General features: G+C 44.8%; 1 protein-coding gene across 2 annotated transcripts in view; it reads left to right on the plus strand.

Annotated features, from left to right (window-relative positions):
- The window catches only part of LOC121466041 (myocardial zonula adherens protein), an 88654-nt gene extending 65719 nt beyond the window's left edge, over window positions 1-22935 (plus strand). The window contains exons 11-14 of one of the 2 annotated variants that reach the window (XM_041679510.1): window positions 2162-2245; window positions 10375-10475; window positions 15890-15991; window positions 22059-22935. In XM_041679510.1, coding sequence (XP_041535444.1) covers window positions 2162-2245; window positions 10375-10475; window positions 15890-15944 — 240 coding nt within the window. In that variant the 3' untranslated portion in view covers window positions 15945-15991; window positions 22059-22935. The remainder of the gene's footprint in view (window positions 1-2161; window positions 2246-10374; window positions 10476-15889; window positions 15992-22058) is intronic. The other variant, XM_041679509.1, reaches the window with a different exon arrangement.
- Window positions 22936-23875: the final 940 nt, after the last annotated feature.

Raw genomic sequence — 23875 nt, forward strand, 5'->3', positions numbered from 1 at the left:
CTTAAATGTGTTTATCTGGTTCTATTTTCTTTGGCCAGCTTTTCTTTCCATAGGGTGGTACGTCTTGATATCACATGAGATTGAAAATATCTTATAATAAAAATGTCAGTTGACAGACTGACCACCTGGTATGCAGGAGGGCCTGGGTTTGATCCCCAGCACAGCATAAAACTGTGATGGTGCAACCCGTAAGTCTAGCAGAAGGGCCGAGTGTTTGAGGTTATATAAGCTGCATAGAGAGTTTGAGGCCAGCCTGGGTTAGAGACCCAGCCTCAAAATGAAGAAAAAAGCGTTCAGTTCACCCAGCACAAAGAGAGTACCAGTGAAGCTCACTGGGCTCATTCCAGGTTCAACACATGACCCATTCAGCCACATTGGTTTTCTTTATTCCTCTTTTTTCATTCTCCTGTCTCCCATGTTAAAGCAAATCCTAGCTCATGTATGTAAGTTCCCTGCACGATGCGCAGTGCGTGCCCAAAGTGTGCACTTGTTCTAAGATAGTCATAATGCTGCCACCACGCCGAACACAGTGACAGTTCCTCAGTTTCAGCACCAGGGTGCGATACAGTTTTCCAGAGTCTTTTTCCTGCTGTTTTGTTCCAGCCGCCACACACATTCTTACACTTCTAAAGTTGGGGCTGGACAGACGGCTCAGCAGTTAGGAGCACTGGCTTTTCTTGCAGAGGACCCAGGTTTGATTCTCAGCGTCCATGTGACCTTTGTAACTCAAACCCCAGAAGATCTGATGCCCTCTTCTGGCTTCTTTGGAGAGTCCACAGATATGGTACACATACATACATTTCAGGCAAAACACCCATACAACATAAAATTAACTAAGTAAACTAAGTTTCTCATATCAGTGTGTAAGAGATCCTTATTTTTGAAGGCTGCCTAGACCTTCACTGGCAGGGTATAAGGTAGGTTGTTCAACCAGTCACCTACTGATGGATTTGGTTTTGTGTTTTCGAAAATCAAAAGTCATACATCTAAGTCATTTATAATTTGTCTGAGGTGTGTTTGGGAGCTATGCTTAGAGACAGTCTTTCTGGGTCGAGCGATCAGCATGCTTACGCTCTTCCGGGTGTCTCTGGTTCCCTTCCATGGGAGCCCTATCAGCATGCTTACGCTCTTCCGGGTGTCTCCTGGTTCCCTTCCATGGGAGCCCTATCACTTTGCACTGCAATTTTAGTAAATGAATGCCCGGATGCCCAAACACACAAGCTCGTTGGAAGCTTGTTGAGTCTGCATACCACTCTCATTTTGTTCAAGACACAACCTGGCACAGAGTACCCCGTTTCTTGCTTTCGGAGACCCTCTGCTCTGTCCCAGGAAACAAGATGCCCGAATGAAAAGCCAAGAGGAGTCCATGGTGTGTCCCATGATGCTATAGGTGTAATATGTGTTACAAAGGTGACAGGGCAGCCCAGGTCTGCTCGTGGAGCCGGTCCTGCCTACTGTAGTCCTCATGAGTCCTTAGCCTTCTGAATTCCAGAATAACTTTAGTTGTCCGTAGCCCCGAACAAACATTTGACACCTGGTTGGTCAGGTACAAATGTATTAAGAGAAGTAGCCAAATGTTTGAAATGCAGGTGCTTCATCAGTCTAACTTAGACCATCTCTGTTGACTTGTTTGTGTCCATCCTGAAAAAGACTCCCTGAACCGTACGGGGGTGTTATCCAAACAACACAGTCTGTGTGGAGGGGTTGGCTACACAAAACTAACGGGACATCCCTGGGTCTCAGAATCCCCTGTTGCCAGAGATTCTCAGGTCAGCTGTGACCCAGGAAACAGAGAATCCATATAGAAGGGCCAGGATATAGCTCAGTGGGTAGAATGCTTACCTGATGTGCACAAAGCCCCAAGTTCAATCCCAGCACCCCATAAAACAGATGTGGTGGTAAACACCTGAAATCCCAGCACCCAGGAGGTGGAGGCAAGAAGATCAGAGGTTCAAGGTCATGTCCAGCTATGTAGCATTGGAGACCAGCCTGAGATACGTGAGACCCACCCTGCCTCAAAATGAAAAATAAATAAATCTAAAAGGAATCTGCACATAGGTTCTATGTGAGCAAGCGAAGTATTTCTGCCCGTTGATTGATTACCTTGCAGTCGTACGGTTCTGCAGTTTCGTCTGACAATTTTCCTCTTGTCTCTTTCTAGATTGAATCATTAAAGAAGAAAGTGCAGCAGAAGCAGCTCCTCATACTGCAGCTTCTAGAAAAAATCTCTTTCCTGGAAGGCGAGGTAAGAGGCTGCGGCTCTTTCAAGTTGGTGTCTTCCCTGCCATTAAATTTTATGTTGCTGATCCTGCTGTGGACACTTAATTAAAAATATGGCTATTTCCTGGCCTTATAAAATGGATTGAAGGTTAACTGCCAGCTCTGCGAAGGAGCTCTGACAGCTCTTTTTTCTCTTCGCTTGCCCTCCCCACACCTCAGCCTGCTACTTGTGGCTGCGTTTTCAAATAATTTTTAAATTCTTCTTTAAGAATTCTCTAGGCAAGTCTGATAAGCTGTCAGTACTCACGAGTGTATAGGGTTTTATAATTTGTGAATGATCTACACACAACGCCCCTCCCATGATTTTCTTGGCAACTTTTAAAACATCTAGAGAAGGATTGTGATTTCTATGTGAAATGGAAAAAAGGGAGCAGAAAGGGAGGCAGCATCACACAGACTATGAAAACCCAGTTGGAGAACAGACTCCCAATCCAACACTAGTCTTCTGTTACTTCACGTAAACATGTTTTAAAGGTGACTTAGTTCCACCTGCAACTTGAAGTTGCTTCATAATCTTGCTTCTGGCCTTTTGAAAGGCATTTGGGGGATTTTGTGGCAGTTACAGGGAAAGAAATTATGAGCTGGAAGACTCTTAGGAGGCTGGGTATTAATAGAAGGAGCCAAAATCCATTTTCCCTGTAGGCTCTTTATTAAAAACTTGGCATTGAGCCTTTGTCTCCTTCGACTCCATGAAGAGCTGGTTTGCCAAGCAGCTGTCCTTGTCACTGCCCCTCTCTGTGGCCCTTCCCCCACGAGACAGTCCAGGACACAACAGTGAAGCCAGAAGAAAAGTAGGCATTTCTTGGGTGCCTAGTGTGTGCTGGGCGTTTGCTGGTTCCTTTTCACATAGGCACAAAGAATGGAATCAGATCTATCCTGGTGAAGCACTTGCCTGCTTATTGACTGAGTGACCAGGAAGGGAATCATAACTGTACCTGTGTGGGACAGTCCCACGAGAGCACGTAGAAAATGCCTGGAGCGATGGATCAGCAGTTAAAGGCGAGGAGCACAACCAAAACTATACGGAAATGCCTGGCATGCAGAGTGAGAGCTCTGCTCTTAGATTAGTGAAAGAGCTGTCCTCTGGATAAATTATGTATCCCCTGTTTTAAAGATAAGGGACCGAGTTTCAGGAAAATATTTTTCTGCCCACATTTACAGTAGAGATTGTGTGTCTGAATCTAGAACTTATTTCCTTGATGCATGCTTGCACGCATGGTGAGTCAGGTCATCATTTACTTTGATGGCGGGACTGCCTATGGCTGCAGTAACCAGGAGTCTCCATGGCCTCTAGGGACCTGGAGATTCATAAGTTTCAGTGTCTTAAAGCTGAGTAAATGGATATTTTTTCTGTTTCTGCTCATGTCTTCTCCTCCTTGGTCACTGGGCCCAGCATCAACTTTTATTTTTTTTTTTATTTTTTAAAGACAGTATCTCCAGTAGCCTAGACTGGCCCCAAACCCTGTATGTAGCCAAGGGTGACCTTGGCACATGCTTTTCTGTCTCCACCTTCTAATGACAAGGTTACAGGTATGTGCTGCCTCCCCTGCTTTCTGCAGCCGCAGCCCTGTGTGTACTGGGGGTGGAGGTGCAGGCGCACACATTCCCTGGTAACAGTCAAGAGTCCCTGGAAGAGGTCTGTTGTCAGAAGATGAGGAAGAGATGCTGACGGAGACAGGAGCTCACCCCAGAGGGCCCCCCACCATGTTTCTGTCTGTGGTGCTCCCATGTTTTCTGGTAGAACACTAAGTATCCAGGGCAGTGCTGTGCATAGAGAGGGCTTATAAATGTATGCTTTGCTTTGCTCAGACGATTAGGCTCAACTCATGGTTTGGGCTTTTGAGACGTGAAAATTGGAAGGCGATTCCAGGAGCCCCCAGTATATAGTGGAGGAGACGAGGCTGGGAAAGGAAGCTGACCTCTGTGGGCAGCTGAGGCTCATGCACATGGGGTCTCTGGGATATAGTATGGAACTAGCTTGAGTTATCTCCAGCAGATTGAGTATTCACTGACTCCCACCAGACAGTGGCTAGGGTCTGCTCCTGGGGTTCTGGACGTTTGGCCACCTAGGTAGGATCATTTGCCTGTGGTGATCACAGGAAACCCCAGGTAAAGACTGAGAAGGTGATGTGTGTATCGGGAGGCCGTGAGCATCAGAGGGTGCAGGAGGGCCCTACAGTGTCCACTACACCTATCTCAGAACACGGCGGGGAATCCCGTCTTCCTTAAGCATTTAAACACTGATTATAAAGCTTGTTAACTTCCTTAAGTTATTTAAATCCCAGGCAGATATGGCCTGACTCTCACTTCACTCTATTATTCTTTGCACAGAGGTGTTACAGGCAGGCATATAATTAGCACACAATAAACTACATGGCTTTAGAAAAATCTTTCTAGGTTAAAAATATCTATTACATTTCTTACATAGCTTATAATCACCTCAGTTTTCTATTGTAAAATTATCTTAGATGCTGATATAAAGACAACATCTAGTAATTTTCCTTATACATTGTATATTAATTTTGTCTTTGACATGATGAACAAAAGGCGTTTCTCAGACTCAACTTGCTGCCATATCATAATGATTTTATATCCTTTACTTTCAAGCAATTTTCTGTTGCTATAAGAAAATGCCTAAGGTAGGTAAATGGCTGAAGAGCCTTGGTTCTTACACGTGCCTTTGCTCAGTCCCGCAAGTGTCCTGAGGTCTGTGGGAAGGGAATAGTCATGAACCAGAGCTGACTCACAAGAGTTAGCTGTATGCACCCACATACATCTTAGTTCTTCACACCGTGGTACCACATAGGACTCGGTCAGGCTCAGGACCAGGGCAGGCTCAACCTGCTCTTGTGCGGAGCCAAGGAGCCCCATGAATGATCAGATGTTTCCTTAAAGCATTCTGGGGGAGAAAACTGGGGAAAAAACTCACTTGGGAAAGTAGTTGCCTTGTGAGCAGGAGGACCCGATTCAATTCCCAGAACCCACATAATAGGCAGGGAGTGATGACATGCTCGAGACAGGTGATTCCTAGGGCTTTCTGTGCAGCCAGCTTATGTTCCTTAGTGAGCTCCAGGCCCATGAGAGACTGTATCTCAAAAGACAAGGTTGATAGTGCCTGGGGAATGATAGTTGAAGTTGACCTCTCACCTCTGCGTCTACACACGTGCAACTGTACATACACAAACATACAAAATTGAGATTTATTTTGTGATTTTTCCCCCTATTTGTCACTCAACAGCATAGTTCTCCAGCTTGAACTTTGCAGATGACAGTGTTGGGTTGCAGTCTTAAGTTGCATGTATCTGATGGGAGGCTAGATTCTGATCCATGTTTCATCACTATCTGTGCACGAGCATGAGTAGATCCGTGCCTAGGCTCAGTGACTCCATCTTTCAAAAGGCAAGAGGAGGGAGAGAGAACTCATCACCTCTGAGACTGCTTTGATTTTCAATGTTGTCCGTCCTACCCCTGCAAGACAATAGACAAGTAGTCCAGGGGAGCATTCGGCGCTCGATCCTGAGTGCCTCCTGTGTTGTAGTCTGAAAGCTTCTTTCCCTTTCAAATAGAGAATATCAGTTACTCCTTGCTTTTATCATTCACTCTTAACTGTTGTTTAAAGTTATTAGGTTTTACTTGCACACAGACCTCAAAAATACCTACCAGATTCTCAAATTTCCTTTTTGTCTGACTTTAGACAATTCTACTTTTTTCTTCCCCAAAAACTTTTTGTTTACCCATCTTCTGGAGAAGAGATATTCCATTCCCTATTTCTGACACTTAAGAAAATGTTTTGGGGCTGGATAGATGGCTCAGTGGTTCAGAAAATTTGCTACACTTGTAGAGGACTGGAGTTCAGTTCCCAGCACCTGTATCAGGTGACTCACAGGTACCAGTAACTTTAGCTCCAGGGGATCTGATGCCTTCTTCTGGCCTTCTTTGGGCACCAGGCACACACTCCATGAATGCACAGACATGCAAACGCTCACACTCATAAAATGAAAGAGAACAAATCTCATAAAGAATGCTCTAAAGTAACATCAGAGGCCTGGTCTTCAGAAAACTATTCCTTCTGGACTGCTTCCCCCTCCCCCCTGAAAATCTTGAAGTTATGGTGGCATTGAAGAGCCACAGGAAACCATTCCAAAGTCAGGCTTGTTTCCACCCATCCTTAACATACACAGTACAGGGCACATGCCTCTCTGTGTCTGGGGAACTCTACTAGGACTCTCAGGAAGTTTCCTGGGTGGCACAGGAGCTGCAGCACCCAGCACCTTGTTCCCCACATGCATGTTATTGGACGTGTTCTTCTCTAGGAGTCTGAGTCAGCTCCTGGCCACTGGCCTAAGGAGAGTGACTGCTGTGTGTGTGTGTGTGTGTGTGTGTATGGTGTGTGTGTGGTGTGTATGTGTGTGTGGTGTGTGTGTGTGTGTGTGTTAATTTCCCCATATACCTAGAGGGACCAACCAGGTTCTTCTCTCTTCCTGGAGCACTGGTGAACCTTCCTGTGCATACAAAGGTACTCATTACACATGCAAACACAAGGTGGTGGTGTTGGAAAGCGGGAAAGCCAGTCCATGGTCCCTCAGCCCTAGACGCTTCTGCAGAGTTCAGCCGTTTCACTTCAGCTGGCTCACTTCTTTTTATTAGTCTTGTATGCATATGTGTGTGCATGCGTGCGTGTATGCGTGCATGCACGTGCATGCACATGCACACACATGCCTACGTGGATGTAAAGGCCAGATGCCTATGTTGGATGTTTTCCTTCAGCTCCCTCCGCCTTATTTTACTTTTTAAGACAGGGATTTTCAATAATCCTGGATCTCACTGCTTTGATGAGGGTTTCTGGCTGGTGAGTCCCCAAGCTTCTCCCTTATCTTCTTCCTAACACTGGTCTTTTTTATGTGGGTTCTGGGGACCAAACTCGTCTTCTTGCTTATAAGACAAGCACTTCACCCACTGAGCCATCTCCCAGCCCTAACTTCTTCTAATTGGATGCTTTCTATTAATGTACCTTTAGATGTATGGGTTCTTTCCTTTACCATCTCCCTGCTTTCCCTAAGAAAGAAAACAACAATAATTGTAAATGTTGTACTTCTCTATTTTAAAATTCCCAGTTGAATCTTTCATGGCTCTCTTCTTATTTTTTCTTTACTAGTTCATGTCTGTGAACATATTTTCCGTTATCCCTTGGTTATTATGGTTTGATGGATACATTAAATCCTCACCTGCAAAGTCTGGTATCACAGTCACATCAGGACCGTTGTCTGCCCATCCCTGTTTCCCCAACAACAGGTCACATCTTCCTGACTTTTCATAGGCCATGTGACTTTGGATTCTAAGACAGGCATTGTGAACCCTTTAATAGAGATACTTTAGATTAGTTGTTCTCAACCTTATGCTGCGACCCTTTAACGCAGCTCCTCATATTGTGGCGACCCCCAACCATAAGATGATTTTCCTTGTTACTTCATACCTGTAACTTTGCTACTGTTATGAATTATAATGAAACTATCTGTGTTTTCCAATGGTCTTAGACAACCCCTGTGAGAGGGTTGTTTGACCCCAGGGGGTTGTGACCCACAGGTTGAGAACCACTGCTTTAGCTTCTGTCTCCCTCTTTTAAAGAGCAGTGAAGATTTCCCCCTTCAAAACACAAATGAGTTTGTTTGGACCCAACTACTTCCTGCTGTGCCTGTCATGGGTAATGGCTCAGTTCACTTCTTTACCACTCAGATTCAAACTTCTTTTAGCTCAAGGTCTGTTAAAGCTCTCCGCTGAAGCCAGAACAGAGTGGGGTTTCTTGCTACTCTGATTCTCACCCTTCCCTTCTGTCTCAGGCTTGGTGAGCTAAGGCTCCCTTTCTGGGCCAGAAGAGGGCGCCAGGTATCCTGGAGCTGAGCCTACAGGTGGTTGTGAGCTGCCCAGCATGGGTGCTCACCTCTTTAGCTTTTCCCAGCCCTCTCTAGTGACTTCATTCCCTCTCGCCACTCTGATATATCCCCTCTGGGTTCGCTCTAATTACTTTGTGGATGTTTTTGTAATGCTATCACATTGTTCTGTTCTGTTCAGCTATCTGTTCCCCAGCAAGACCAAGATCCACAGGGATACACACTGTGCTGTATTTAACTGATCACTGACTCCCTTTAGGCTGTCTGATATACAGAAAAGACACATTATTATTATTATTTTTTTTTACCAATTTCATCCCATTTCAAAAGTATTAATTTTTAATTTCTGTACTTTTGAGGGTATTTGACAATATACACAGAATCCCTATGAACTTAAACAAAATATTTCGGGGCCACCTGTTCACCCTTCCCTGTATACCAGTCTATGTAAATTTGCTAACTCCATCTCTTATGCCTCCTGATGGTATAGCCTCACCTGGTATTCTATTAAACCTTCAGGATTAAAGTCTGCACTGGAGAGAAACAGGCTATGGGGGCTGGAGTTGCCAGCAAGAAAGACCTCTTTGGCTTTTTTTTTCCTTATAAATAGGAGAACGGAAGAGAGTATGCCCTGCCCCCCCGTAAGCCAGCACCTTTCTTTCATTCTGAAGATTGGGTGACAGAGTGGGACCGCAGGTCTGTCATAGCTCATCAGTTTCCAGGGCACCATGAGCGCATTCTCTTTCTTTATACCATTTCCCTGTTTCAGGACCGAGTGCAGAACGAGGTTTTACACAACAGCCCCTTGGCATTGCTCATTCAGAGGGGAGCTGCTGAGTGACAGCCCACATCACTTCAAACTGAAGGCAGCTTCTGTGTCCTGGGACTTTTTTTAAACCCTTTTCTTTAAAAAAAAAAAAAGTATTTGTTTTTATGTGCATAAGTGATTTATACATTTACTCAGTAAATTTTATCTTGTATGTGTTACACATCAAGTTTAAAGACTCCAGCCAAGAAAATAGATAGGTCCATTATGGTTTTAAAATTGAGTCTGTCATTACCTCCCACTAAAATAGTTAAAACAATGCAAAACAAACTTGTTAAAAATCAGTTAGGGAGCTGGAGAGACAGCTCCGCAGTTAAGAGCACTTGCTGCTCTTTCAGAGGGCTCATGTTTGGTTCCTAGCACCTATGTCAGACAGTTCACCACTGCCTGTAACTTCAGCTTCAGGGTGGCCAGAAGAGAGTGCTGGGTCCCCTGGATCTGGAATGAGCTGAACTAGCGCCATCCTCACCTTCGGCTCCAGGGTAGCCAGAAGAGGGTGCTGGGTCCCCTGGATCTGGAATGAACTGAGCTAGCCTCATCCTCACCTTTGTTGCCCTCTGTCCTTCATTTTCCCCATGGGGCACATTTCCAATTCCTGGGCATCTAATCATCAGTTTATGCAATGTTTGGCTCCATATTTTTTTTTAAAAAAAAGCCATGAAAAGCATACAGAATGCTAATTTTAATCCCAAGGAGCTCGTTCTAGTTTATATGTTTGAGATTCTGAATTTTTCCACACCTATGAAATACTAATTATCCAGTTATAGAGGCTTTTCCCACTAAATTAAATTAATAGACTTACTCACTTTACAGCTTAGTAAGGGAGTGTTAAAAAGTTGGGTTGCACTGTATTTATGATGCCAAAAATGTGCTAAATGCCGGTAACTGCCCGCTGTATGCGACCAGTTAAATAAATGCTGTACATCCATCCACTAGGACACTGTGACTCGGTTTATGTAGTTTGTTGACACAAACAGAAAACTAGTGAATTTGGGAGAAAGAGCTACAACACATCGGGGGAGGGGGTGTCCACACACATGCAATAGAGCTGTGTAGAGGTCAGAAGACAGCATGGAGGGGTCGGTTCTCTTCCACCATGGGGTTCAAACTCAGGTCACCAGCCTTGGCGGCCATCACCTTTACCCACTGAGCCATCTCACCATCCTGACAATGAATTGCTGACTGATAAAAGCAGATTCTGCTCTAGACCAGCACGTGTTATGTTCATGTATGCACAGCTGACGTGCGTGTGTGCACACGCGGTTTGTACAATAATGGAATCGGTGTCGCTCTTCAGCACCGACTCTGGAAGTCACACCTTGAGATGCATGTCAATGCTGCATGCTTGATTGACTAAAGCTGCCTTCCTCTCATTTCTAGAATAATGAACTACAAAGCCGGTTGGACTATTTGACAGAAACTCAGCCCAAGACTGAAGTGGAGACCAGAGAAGTTGGAGTGGGCTGTGATCTTCTACCCAGGTAGCTGGGAATTTACTGTTCTTCTGTTGAAACTCCTTCTTTGACTTAAGAAAACTATTTCACTGCGCTGTGATGAAGAGTGTCGAATTCTTCCTCTGAAAAACACAGCTCTAGAGCTAATGGTGACTTCTAAGTAGGCAGAGGAATTGTGTGGGTGGAGGAGAAAGTGAAGGAGAGACTGAGGAAGCATAACTATCAGTTACTGCCGGCCTTTGCACGCTCTCTCTCTCTCTCTTTCTCTCTCTCTTTCTCTCTCTCTCATTCATTCAGCAAACTGTGGCAAACAGGTTGCAGAGAGAAATGAGATTGGTTTCTGCCCCAGAGTAGCAGATGGAGAAGGGACAGGCTATAGGAAGGCCTTAATTATCATGTGAGAGGGGTGTGCTGGGTACCTTCAGAGTGAGCATCCAAATGAGGACCAAAATTCATCCATCCTTTAGTACCATAGCTGATATATCCAGATGTCTGGTTTGAATCTGGTTCAACATAATGATCTTAGACTGTGTGCTGGCTAGTTTTACTTCAACTTGACTCAAGCTAGGGTCATCTGAGAGGAAAGAGCCTCAACTGAAAAAGCCTCCAGAAGATCTGGCTTAGGCAAGCCTGTAAGACATTTTCTTAATTAGTGATTGATGGGGACGGACCCAGCCCATTGTGGATGGAGCCACCTCAGGGCTGGTGGTCCTGAGTTCTTTAAGGAAACAGGCTGAGCAAGCCAGTAAGCAGCGCTCCTCTGTGGCTTCTGCCCCAGCTCCTACCTCTAAATTACTACGCAGTTTGAGTTCCTGTCCTGACTTCTTTTAATGACAAACAGTGGTGTAGCTTTGGTCAATGTGTTTTATCACAGCAATGATAACCCTGACTCTACCTTTGGCCATCCAGCTTCGTTACCAGGCTAGAGGGCTGACCTGTTCACTGTTCAGCTGCTCCCCACAGCGAGGTCTGTGTTCTGCTTAGTCACAGTTGTTCTGGAGGCCTGCTTGACTGACACAAACTTACCATGGCTGGGTGTTCAATTGTGCTCAGACAAAGGATGTGACTATGTATATAACATGGTTATTAATGCCCTGTGGCTAATGATTTAGGTCATCAAGATCATGAAGTGGCAAGTTCTGGTGTCATGAGAGCAAGAAAGGACTCGAGTGTGGGCATGTGCTATGCTAAAAAACAGTGATCCAGAAAATACATCAGAACTTAGGACCTTTAATAGTGACATCTGATGGGAAGATGCCCATCTGGGATGCGGGATGCCCTGGTCTGGTCCTGTTGCCCACCTGTAACCTGGCATCGAGGAGTTCTTTCTTGGATGAGGTCTTGGCCTCCAAGTCTGTAAAGTCAGCGAGTGGCTTGACCAAGTCTCCAGAATCACTAATGTGGCACAGTGAGCCCTCATTTCCCCCATTGTGACTGACGGCTCTTGTTGATTAAAAATCCTGTCTTTTGCCATTGTCAAAGAACTTAGGAGCAGCACCGCTGAACCTTCTTTGCCAATTTCCTGGTTTCCAGGTAAACAAGGCAGTTTTACTATTCTAACGTAATTAACAGAAAAGGCCTTTTTAAAAAGATAAGGGTACATAAAGTAGGCTCGGCATCTCACCAACACATGACACAATTTGCTCGATGAAAATATAACCAAAAGAATGACTGATGGTGTTCCGGGACCCTTTTTGAAATATGAGTAATTTGGCCATTTCCCTCTTTCTCAGGCTTTTCAGAGACCAAGTGTCTCAGATCACTCTAATTCCCCACATCATAAATCTTGTTTGGCCAAGACGGGCACAAAACCGTGTCTGAAACCAATAAATTGTTTGTTTTCTGATTCCCCACATTTTGGCTTAAAACAAGCTTTTCAATTTGTACACCCAAGGATGGCCGGAGGCGCACTTTTATGGCTACGTTATGAAACCACAAAACTGTTTTCATAATGGAAGTGCTGACAGACCCTTAACTTATGGCCACGGTGAACCTGGAAGGCACGTCAGCATAGAAAGGCAGCTTTTCCATAAATGTAACATTTGGGTTTCCCTCAGGATCCATTGCTGCGGTTTAACTGCTTAGGTCAGTCAGCGGAGGAAATGAAAACTACATAACCACATTTCCGAAAGGGCAGAATGATATTTCACCCGTTTCTTCTCAAATATTTATGAAGTGCCTACTATGTGAAAAGCACCCCCAGGTCACAGGGGTGAGGAGACAGAGCTTCTGAGGTATCTCAAGGCAGGGTTTCCTGCCCCCAGGTCACAGGGGTGAGGACAAGCGCTTCTGAGCTGTCCCGAGGCAGGGTTCCCCCCCAGGTCATAGGGGTGAGGAGACAGAGATTTTGCACTATCTCAAGGCAGGGTTCCCCCCAGGTCACAGGGCTGAGGAGACAGAGCTTCTGAGCTGTCCCGAGGCAGGGTTTCCACCTGGCTTAAGAAGGATTTGCCCTGTTGCTGGGGCTTCTGAGGAGACCTAGGGGATGGTGGGTGACGAGGATTATTGAGGTGCTAGCTGGGGAACATCTTTCCTCCCCACAATCTTCTTAGTACCAACAAACTACACCCAGCACTTAGTTCTAAATGTTAGATTCTAAGGAAGACTCTCTTAAATAGAGGCCTATGGGTGAAAATAGATCCGAACCCCATAGTCTAGATGGATCCCTACATTTCAAAGGAAACAAATTGGAAGTCCAGAGAAAAAAGGCAACTTAGCAGGAGCTGCACAGCCAGAGTGAAGAGGCTTCTGAGGCTGTGTGCGGCCAGTTAGAGCCGCAGTTTAAGTTCCTCGCACCCATGTTGGGTGACTCACAGCCACCTCCAACTCCAGCTCCAGGGGTTCCAATGCCCTCATCTGGCTTCTGCAAATACTGTACTCATGTGTACAAACACAGAAACAGATACACAGAGACACACAGACACAAGACACACACAGTGCTTAAGTAGCTACTGCTACTATTAACTAAACCAAAATTCTGATTTTGAGATGTAAAACACTGTATCCTATATACATGAATTTGGGTTTGCTAAAGCGATTTTGTTAATTTTATAGGTAGCTATCATTGGTCGGAAGCCTAGTCAAGGATACAGCGCTTTAGTGTGCATAGGCTCTTCAGTAATCCCCCTAGACACTGTGTCAAAGGGCAGAGGGCCTGGGGGATAATAAGCACTATACCAGCTGAGACACAAAAGTGATCCCTGTGTGTTCCGGGCACTGCAGGTGCTCTGTGGGGAGCAGGAGCCCTCCGCTCCCTCGCTCACTCTCTGCTCACACCTGAAGGTGCTGGGATGCTTGCTGCTGCTCTTCAGAGTATAGCTCACAACTAGGACTCTTCTGGAATTTTATCATGCTAAAAAACAAAATTGCGATGACCTCATAGCAGCACTAACCCCTTTCTGAAGCACCCCTTCATGCTGCCCCCTTTCCTGCCAGCATGGTGTATGCCTAGGAATGGGGATCCAGCGTGCTCTCCCTGGTCTGGGTTATTAGTCACCTGACGGCTGCTGTAGTGAAATACCTGAGGCAAATTAGAAAGAGAGCTGTGTTCTGTGTTGACTCAGTTTATTCCAGAGTCTTCTGTGAGGGCACTGCATGGTGGAGCAAAGCTCTTTACACCATGATCCAGGAGACAGAAATAAAAGAGCTGAGACTAGGGGTCCACAACCCCCTTGAAAGATACACCCCTGTTACCCAAGACTTTCCTGTGAGGCCACCCTCCTATGGATCCTGTCACCTTCTAGTAGTGCCCCAACAGGGCCTGGGCTTTTGATTCCTGGACACCTTTGGAAAGCAAGCATTCAGATGGTAGGATCGCGTATTTAGTTTGAGTTCAGTAAACATCTTGGGGGTGAATGAGTGAAGTCTGCACCAAGTGGGGATTTGGGCAGCTCGCTGTGTTAAAATGTGGTTTGTTTATTTAGTGGAGGGCTTAGAAGAAGCAGCTCCGGCTCATGTTTTGCTGCTTGTATTTGTCATCAGGTGTGCGAGCGGAAGGTTTGTTCCCTTTCCTAGTCATGGTCTCCCTGAGACATGCTCAGAACGGTCCCATGGAATAGCCATTCAGTACATCCTCGTGCAGCACCGTTTCCCTAGAGTGTTCAACAGCTCTGAACATTTGTTTGAAGAGCTTCAACACAGTTCCTAGGCAGAACAATGCTGGCCTCTCACTCAATAAGAGTAAAGCAGCTCTCCCTGCCCTCCCCGCCTGTCCTCCATCTTCCTCCACGGCGTGTGCCTCATTCTTCTCAGCGCACCTCGTGATTCTGCCTTGGTTTCAGTTATTTCTGCCAAGACTGCACCGGGCCATAGTGTTGCCTTCCCTCCCTGTGCCTGAGCCTTTCTGGAACACAAGCCCTCATTCTGTACAGCTCCTGGAATCCTCCGGCTGGTGTCTGTTTGGTCCTCTACAAACCATTTCCAGGCTAAGTGTATCGGCCTTTTCTCCAAAGTCAGTTCTTACAAGTGGTTAAGATGCCTGCTTGTGTGTTAGACCTGGATCTGTATCTCGGATTTGCCACTTGCTTTTTGTGTGACTTTGAGGAAAAATCTAAATTCTTTGAGTTTCTGTTTCCTCACCTTGGAAGGGAAATTTGATGAGGGAGGCTGAGGCAGGAGGATTGTAGCGAGACCACATAGTGAGACCCGTTTTCAAAGTCAAAAACAAAAGTAAAGAAAGGAAGAAGGGGAGATTTGGTGGTCGGCGCTGTGTCGAGAATTTTCTCTGCTGGGGATGGAGGTCCCAATGGCGATCCAAAACTCTGTTCCTCCAGAGCATCCCCCAGGGAACCAGTGAGTCTATTGGGTCTCCTTACAGAGATGGGGAAGGATTTCTCATAGGAACATGGGTGACCCCAGGCAGCAACAGTAGAAAGTCCTCACCCAGCATGTGTGAGAGTTTCCCCATAGCCACACAGATGGAGTCACCTTCTCCTAGTTCTCCCGAGCCTATGTTCTCCAGCCCCACCCCAAGCCCCTGAGGACACTATCGACTAGAGAAAAGCTGAATACAGCTGGTTAGGAAAATGTTTGGATACTCAGGGGAAGGAATGTGATCCTCCTGCCACTGCCTCCTGTAAGGAAGACCAGTAGTCAACCAGACCAGTTGTGATGGTCAGGTGCCGACAGGCACAGCAGAACCCCCACAGATGGTGGCTGTTTGGCTGTGAGAGCATTCCTGTGCAGCACCCCGAAAGTTGACTTCCAAGTGGACAGCTAAGAAACTCAGGGCAGCCAGCCCAAGCACTTGCATGTCCATCATCTGCGGATGGTTCCACCATTTTCCAGCGATCTACAGTTGAGCTGTATGTCAGTCATGGTTGCTTTGCCCGTGGGCTCGCTTACTTACCTGTGCTATCACTTTCCTTCTGGGTGACCTCAGAAAGACCCTTTCCTTCCTCTCTCCAGCCTGCCTGACAGCCATCTTTCCTCCTTGTCTCTAGTTTCCTGGCCTGCTGCTCCTCCTCTGTCTCATCCTTGGGTTGCATTTATTTCTAGTGGGCGAGGATCTCATCGTGGAATGAAAATATGAAGCGTGACTCACTGTGAGTTCAAGAGTCTTAAACACCCAGTTTTGGTTTTTAAGAATGAATTCAGTTTGAAAAGCATGATCCATATTAATTAGTCACTGAGAATTACTTAAGGTCATCTGGCCTCTGAGTACAGAGAAAAAGGAAGAATGAACGATGAGACTTTTCTTTCTTCTGCTCCTTAATGTATTCAAACATAGTTTCCAGTAAACTTAGTTACTTTTTAAAAAATTAGATTTACTTTTAATTTTTGGATATATTTATTTTATTTCATGTGTTTGAGTGTTTTGCCTGCATGTATGTGCATCGTCCGTGGAGGCCAGAGGAGGGCATCGGATCCCCCAGAACTGGACTTACTAGTTGTAAGTCACCGTGTAGGAACTGGGAACTGAGCCTGGACCTTCTATAAGAGCAGCAAGTGCTCTTAACTGCTGAGCCATCTCTCCAAGCTCCTTGGTTCTATCTGAGTTGGCGCAGTTTGGGGGCAGATATTTCCCATGGCCACTGGTGCCCTGCACATAGTAAGTGCTTTAAAGTTTTTTATTTTTACTTTTTTTGATGTAGAGATCAAAATATAAATTTTTTTTTTTTTTGGTTCTGCAAGTGCTTCCTGCCTCCAGGGAAACTGTTCTCAAACAAGCAAATTTCAGTCCTGTGATTGAAATGGCTTATGCTCTTGAAGTCCTATTGCTTCCTAGTGATCAGCTTTGTAAAGCACCTCCCCCCCACCCCCCGCCTGTCACTTTACATTTTTGAAAGGTTGGGATGTGAGTGCCTGTTTTTGAGACGCAGGAGGTTCACCTTTATAAATATTTCTGTGCTTTATGAGCTTTTAGGATATTGTCACAGGAGACTGTTTCTGTTGCATGGAATTTTCATAGGAGTTGGCACACAAGGCCCATCTGGTTTCTGCTCCAGTTATTCCTCTAATCTGCCTCGCCAGGTCACCAGGGCCTTCTTGAAGTGCCACACCCCAGAGATTCCTGTCTGTGGGCAGTGACACCGTGACTGCCGCCCTCCATAAACTCCCACTGGTTTCCGTCTTCATGTCTGTGTGAGCTGAAAGCTCCATGCTCAGCCTGACTCACAAAGTTGAGTGAGACATGGTTTTCACTCCCAGGGAAATCAGGCCTGGCAATGGACACAGATGCGAATCAGTGTGATAGGGGACACTGCCACCGGTGTGTCACAGCCCAGGCAACAGTCATTTTCAGTGTGCCTAGGGAATGGAATGCATGGAAAAGACATACGGGAATCTCTGTTGTGTGGCCCTGGGGAGATGGGAACAAGTGTCTGCTTACCCAGATAGGGACACAATGCCAGACAAAGTAAGGATACCATCAAACTTCAACATGGTGAGCCAAAGAGTTTTATTGGGGTTACTTACCGGACCAGAAATGATTTGAAGGCAGCTATATCACCAAAAACCCACTCCAGCATGGGTGACAGCTCATGCCAGCTGGAAAACTGGAGCACACTGCTTGCAGGTAGTTGGAGCACACTGCTACAGCCTGTGGGTAGATGGAGCACACTGCTACAGCCTGCAGGTAGCTGGAGCACACTGCACAGCCTCCGGGTAACTGGAGCACACTGCACAGCCTGCGGGTAGCTGGAGCACACTGCACAGCCTGCGGGTAGCTGGAGCACACTGCACAGCCTGCGGGTAGCTGGAGAACATTGCACAGCCTGAAGGTAGCTCAGCAGGTTGGAGAGTGTCCTTTCCAGGTAGCTCAGTTGCCTGAGCCCTTTTCAGGTCTCCTCTTCCTCCACCACCACCTCCTCCTCCATTTTTGTTTTTGTTTATTTTATTTAATTATTTTTGAAACAGGATCTTATTGTACTGGCTGACCTGGAACTTGCTATGTAGACTAGGCTGGCCTTGAACTTGCAGAGATCTGCTGAGATTAAAGATGTGTACCACCACTCCTGCCTTTACTCTCTGCTTCTCAAAGGAAGCTCAACAGATCTGCGAATGTCTCTCAGTAGTCCTTACTCTTTGTTTACATACACTTGGGGAAGGCTTGGATCTGGTCAGTTTCAGGAACTTCCTGATGCCTTGGCGTTGTTTACTTCCTAAGATTAAGGGGCTACCCTGCAGGATGGAATGTTTCACCTCTCTTTAGAACATCCTGTTGTTGTAAAAGGATACTGCTTGTTTGTTTCCTGCCTGCCCAGGCTGGTAAGGTTCAGGCAACCTTTTCCTTCGGCATTTATGTGGTGTCTCCCTGACTCGGCCTACTCTCTATATATCTCTTCCAGCCTGGCTATATTCTGTCCTGCCATAGGCCAAAGCACCTTCTTTATTAGCCAATGGTAATAAAATATTCACAGCATACAGAAGGGAATCCCACATTATCTCCTCTTTTCTGTCTAAATAAAAGAGGTTTTTAACTTTAACATAGTAAAATTACATATAACAAAATAAGTATCAAGCAAGAATTACAGTATTTTTTGTGAATATAAAGTTTCATATCTAATTTATCTTTTATCATAACTAAGGAAAACTGTAACTATGTGTCTTCAACTTCTTCAAAGACCCCAGAAGGTTATAATATTACCCAAGTAAACAGGAAGTGAATTGCAAGCAAATTTCAAAACTCTAGAATTGACAGAGATGTCTAATTGCCTGGACAGTCACCCAAAGTTTTTCTGTAACATTGGGACATCCATCTTCAGCCTACAGGCCCATAGTATCTGGCAGACTTTTCCATGAAACAGGAAATTTGAAAAACTGTTCAGTAACTTTCTTCTGTGTTCTGCAGAATGTCTGGCAGTTTCTTTTATAAATCAGGAACCCTGAAGGATTGTCTCACCTTCTTTAGGCAAGTTCAACAGTCATTTTTCTGTGGGTCCTGCATATCCAGTTTATACAGCATACCACCAAGCAGTCCAGGCAAGAGCAGTTTGTTGTGCAAATGGCTAACCTTGTCAAATTGAAGGCAAATTTCATAATGAGTTTCTTACAATGCCCATCAGCCTCTCTAAAGTAATTGGTGCTGCCAGAAGCAGACATGTCTCACTGTCGAGAAAAGTTTAAGTTCTTAAAACATTTTAGATACCACATTCTGTAGGTCTTTAAACTGTTGAAGATCTAACTGAAATATATTTCTGCATATCTAGAAAACCTAACTAACGTGACCACAAGTTTGACTATTATAAAGGATTATCTATTAATCTATATTTCTTTTTTAACTACACATTACTTTTTAAAATCAGCTGCACAAACACAATACCTTAAACAAGAGCAGAAATACATATACACAATGTAACAAAATTGACCTTAAATTTTTATTAATAGGCTAAGATCCACACCAATGCAAAATATTCATCTCCTTTAAATGAAAACAAACATTTTTAAACATTCATTTTGGAAATTTGGGTGTTGTTTTCTCTAGACTGCTCCCTGCTGTTTGTTGGGCAAAGTATTCTTAGGGTTCATTAAGACCTTTTAGGAGGTCTTGTTCCATCAGATCATGCTAGCCTGGAAGGAATCCACAGGTTCTCATTTTCTGTGGAAACAAAAGCAGAACCTCTTTTCCAAAGCAACATAACCTTAGACTCAAATTTTGAAGTCAAGATACCTTTAAAATATATATGTTAATTTAGTTTAGCAGCTCCCACAATCAAATGTCTCTCTGCAGTTATTTCATTAACAGTCAAAAAATTCAAAGACAACACAATAATATACATAATCCAGACTCCTTGTGTATATTTCATCTTTACATGGCTTTTTTTACTCATTACTTTTTAAATATTTATTTTATTATCTTTACTCCTTTAATCTATGACTGTCTGTACTTTCTTCTCTCTCTGAAGCCCATGTACATTTATCTAACATTGTGACCCACTTAGAGGTCTTTTTTTCTTTTGTCTGAATCTGCCTTTACTGTGTATCTGTAATGCTTTTCTGACCAGGAGCACTTTTTAAAATGCTAAACATCATGGCCAGGACTAATTGCTGCAGTTTTGCCTTTTGGCTCTGCCCAGTCCAAAATGGCAGAGGTATATTCGCTGCTTCTGTGATCCATGCTCACTGCCCCAGCTCCAAGGACACAGCGGGTCTATGTTGCCATTAATCAATCTGTAACACACTGCTCACAGATCCCATTGAAGTTCTCCACAACAGGACCAGCATGAACCAGGAAGCCAACTCTTAAAGGAGTCACACAGTTTTTCCTGCCAATGCTGAGTCCTGGAGCCTTCTCTTAAAGGAGTCACGCCTCTGCTTGCACCTAACAAACAGAGCCCTACCAAGAAAATGCTGCTACAAGAAACCATGCTTAACTCTGTTCTTTTGTCCTTCTCTTTAGGCAGTTACTTGGCATCTCCCAGACTCTGTCTTCTCTCTCTCTCTCTCTCTCTCTCCATATATATATATATATATATATATATATATATATATATATATATATATATATACATACATATATATATATATATATCTTCCAGCCTAACTATATTCTGCCCCGACATAGGCCAAAGCAGCTTCTTTATTAACCAATGGTAATAAAATGTATTCACAGCATACAGAGGGGAATCCCACATCATGTTGTTTGACCTCTGTCCTAACATCCTATGTCTTAATAAGCTTCCCTCCAAAAGGAAAAGTTTTAATTTTGAAATAAACTACTACACAACTATGTCCTAGGGGAGACATGCAATGTGTAAGCTCTGACATCCCTGCCCCTCATACTCCTGATACAGCCTGTCCCACTGTGAATGACAGAACATGGAAAGTTAGTGGCGAGGACGTTAACTGCTATGCTTCCTGTGCATGTGGTCGTTGTGCTATTGGGGTCAAGGATATAACTGTCACCTCCATGTCACAGATCAAGGCAGGTAGAAATGTCATCCAGGGTTCTAAGATTCTTCCACCAATGACTTCCTTGGACCCACCCTCCATGAAGGGGACACCCTAACATTGAGGACTCCCTCCTAGACCCTGGGTTAGGCACAACCCACACCTAAACACCTGTTTCACAGAGAGATCCTTTATTTAGCGGGGAAGAGAAGATAAAGTGGCTGCTTTCTGACTCAGGCAGGAAAACAGCAGCAAATGACCTTGCGGGTGTAATTTTTAAGAGGAAGAAAAGGGGAGGTCTGTGTTAGCATGGGCTAGGATGCAGTAGTATAGGAAAGGGGGAAGAAGAAGAAGGGGAAGGGAACAAGGGAAAGAGGGAAGAGGTATTTGTCCCCGAGGGACAAAGGATTGCTTCTGGATAGAAAGGAGATAGACAAGACACAAGGGAAAATGGCGGTTTATAGAGATAAAATGGGAAACCCTGTGATAGGATGAGGTGTTTAATTTTTATTGGACATGTTAACTAGGTGAAAGGAAGCTTTTGATTGCTGGACTTTGGAAGTCAGCCTGGGGAAGAGGAGGTAACCAAATAAGGGAATAGACCTTGGCGGTTAGCTTTAGGAATGTCATCTAATGGTTTTGAGCAAGGCAGAGGGCATGGGGAGAAGGGTAAAGTCCACCAGAGCTACGTGCTCAAGTGGGCTAGTATCCCTTCACTCCCCAACCCAAACCTCTACATAAAAGAGAAAAGAAGGTGACCATGCAAGATAATGCATAGGGATGGACCATTTCAACCTCAAGTGAGAGGACTCATTTCTGCCCATTCAGTAACATGGTCCACCTAATTGCAAAGGAGGCTGGGAAATGTAATTTCATATTTGGTCAAAATGAACTAGAAGCTAAAGGGCAGGCAAATTTACTTCTTATCCCAGAGGTCAGGAAGTCCAAGACCAATGCACCAACAGACTCAGCATCTGGTTCACAATGCTTTTCCCATTCTTCACTTGAAGCTCCCTGAGACCTAATCCTACTCAGGAGGGCGCCACCCTCATGGCCTTTTCACCTGTTGATGCTGTCCTTCCCAGGGTTAGGATTTCAGCTCTGAATTTGCAGGGAAATGATATTCAGTCCATAGCCAATCCCTTTTATAGTGTTTCTGCCCAATATTCAATTGCATTATTAAATCATCACATTTTTATCTTTCAGTGTTGAGTTCTTACTACATGAAGCACATAGAGAGTTTTGTCTCATTTTCCTCTTCTTTCTTTTCTCATTTCTCAGCCCAACAGGCAGGACCCGCGAATTCACGATGCCTTCCAGGAGTTACACCCCATACACGCGAGTCCTGGAGTTAACCTCAAAGAAAACGCTGACTTAGGGACTCAGAGACACGTGCTTCTTGCAGGTGTTGAAAAGCCCTGCAACCCTGCGACGTAAAGGTCTGGAGAGGGTGATGATTGCTTCCTCATAGACATGGTGTAAGCCAGAAAGGGAATCTCGGGCCAGTGGAGGCAGAGAGAACAAGCCAGGATGTGGACATGAGGTCTTCTTTCGGACACCCGCCCAACCCTGTTATACAGAATCCTCATTTGCTTTCCATGTGGATGTTGAAGTCCTGGCTTTACAGTCTATGTTGTTTTACTCGGTTTGGAGAGAAAGGGGCATTAATTAAAAACTTCATGTTTGTTACAGCATAAAGGCTTTGTTTACCCGGAAAGTATTAGCAGCAGTATTTCTCCCGCAAGGAGAAGCCTGTGCACAAGGAGCATGGGCACCTGGAAAAACTTGAACTGGAGGGGAAGATTCCTGGCATCTGGTGCTCTCTCCTCTGGTGGGGAGGATGTGGGCCTGGTTGTGGGAGCCACGTTTAGAGACTTGGGTGTGCCAGAGTAACTGCATTCTGATTCACTGATTCCTGTTTTAATGTGTGCCTTACGCCATAATTGGACCACCTGAGATCACTATATTTATGCAAGCTGTGATTCTTTCCTTTCTCACTTAAAGAAGAATTTTGTATGTTGTGGCATTTAGTCATTTCGTGTTTAAGTAACCATTGATATTTTTGTTAAGTGGATGAGGAGTCTATTCATGCACGCTCTACTTTGATATTAAAACCCACGTCACATATATTTAATAAATGCCTTCTATTTTGTTCTAACATTGTCTCTGTTCTGTTTCGTCCGTGACTATGTAGGAGGAATAGATACTTAGCAGACCAGGCTCTGGAATGGTGTCAAGGTCAGATACAAATGACCTTTCTTCAGTTAATCCACAGAAGAGTGGTGAGGTCTAAGATTGTATGTTTTCAAATCCTGAAATACATTTTGCTAACACACTTTCTGAAAAGACTAAGATATATTCATGATCACAAAGGATTAAATCTTCCTTTTAAAAATAACCCTCCAGGCCTGCAGAGCTGTTAAGAGCAACTGCTATTCTTGCAGAGGATCAGGGTTCGGTTCCCAGCATCTGCATGACAGCTTACAACTGCCTGCAACCCCAGTTTTGAGGAATCTGATGCACACAAATATACGTATAAAAATAAAGAAATAAAAAATTTGAAATCTCCCTCCCTTCACAGGCTTACTGCGGCGGATTTCTCGACCAGCGAGGAAGAACGACCACCACACGAGGATTCTTCTCAGATCATGCTTTATTGGAGTGCCCTTGGTTGAGAGAGAGCATGAAACGAAGGGGGCAGGAAACGAGGGGCAGGAAACGAGAAAGAGTAAAGCCCAAAGGCAGGTGCCTATATATGGAAATGGCACACGGGTCGCCCTGTGATTGGCTGCCACCAACAGCTGACACCAGACTGCATCGGGATAGGCCCAGGGACCCTTATCCACTGCGCATGCGGGAAGCGGGGTACATGCAGCTCTCAAAGGCTTAGCCAAATATGGAGTTGTTTATTTCCAACAAGACAGGATGTCGGCGCCATCTTGTAATGGCGGTCCTGTCAGGCTCACTACACTTACGTCATCTAGTTTGGAAAAAGCAAGTGAACAAAGTAGTTCCATTGAATAAATCACCCCGAGTCAGGATAAAGTGAAAAGTGTGTATGTGTGTGTGTGGTGCACACACTTAAAGCAGAGAACAAT

The sequence above is a fragment of the Microtus oregoni genome, unplaced genomic scaffold (assembly GCF_018167655.1).
Source record: "Microtus oregoni isolate MIOR12 unplaced genomic scaffold, Mior012 000032F_ref0000030, whole genome shotgun sequence".
In the NCBI taxonomy this organism is placed as follows: Eukaryota; Metazoa; Chordata; class Mammalia; order Rodentia; family Cricetidae; genus Microtus; species Microtus oregoni.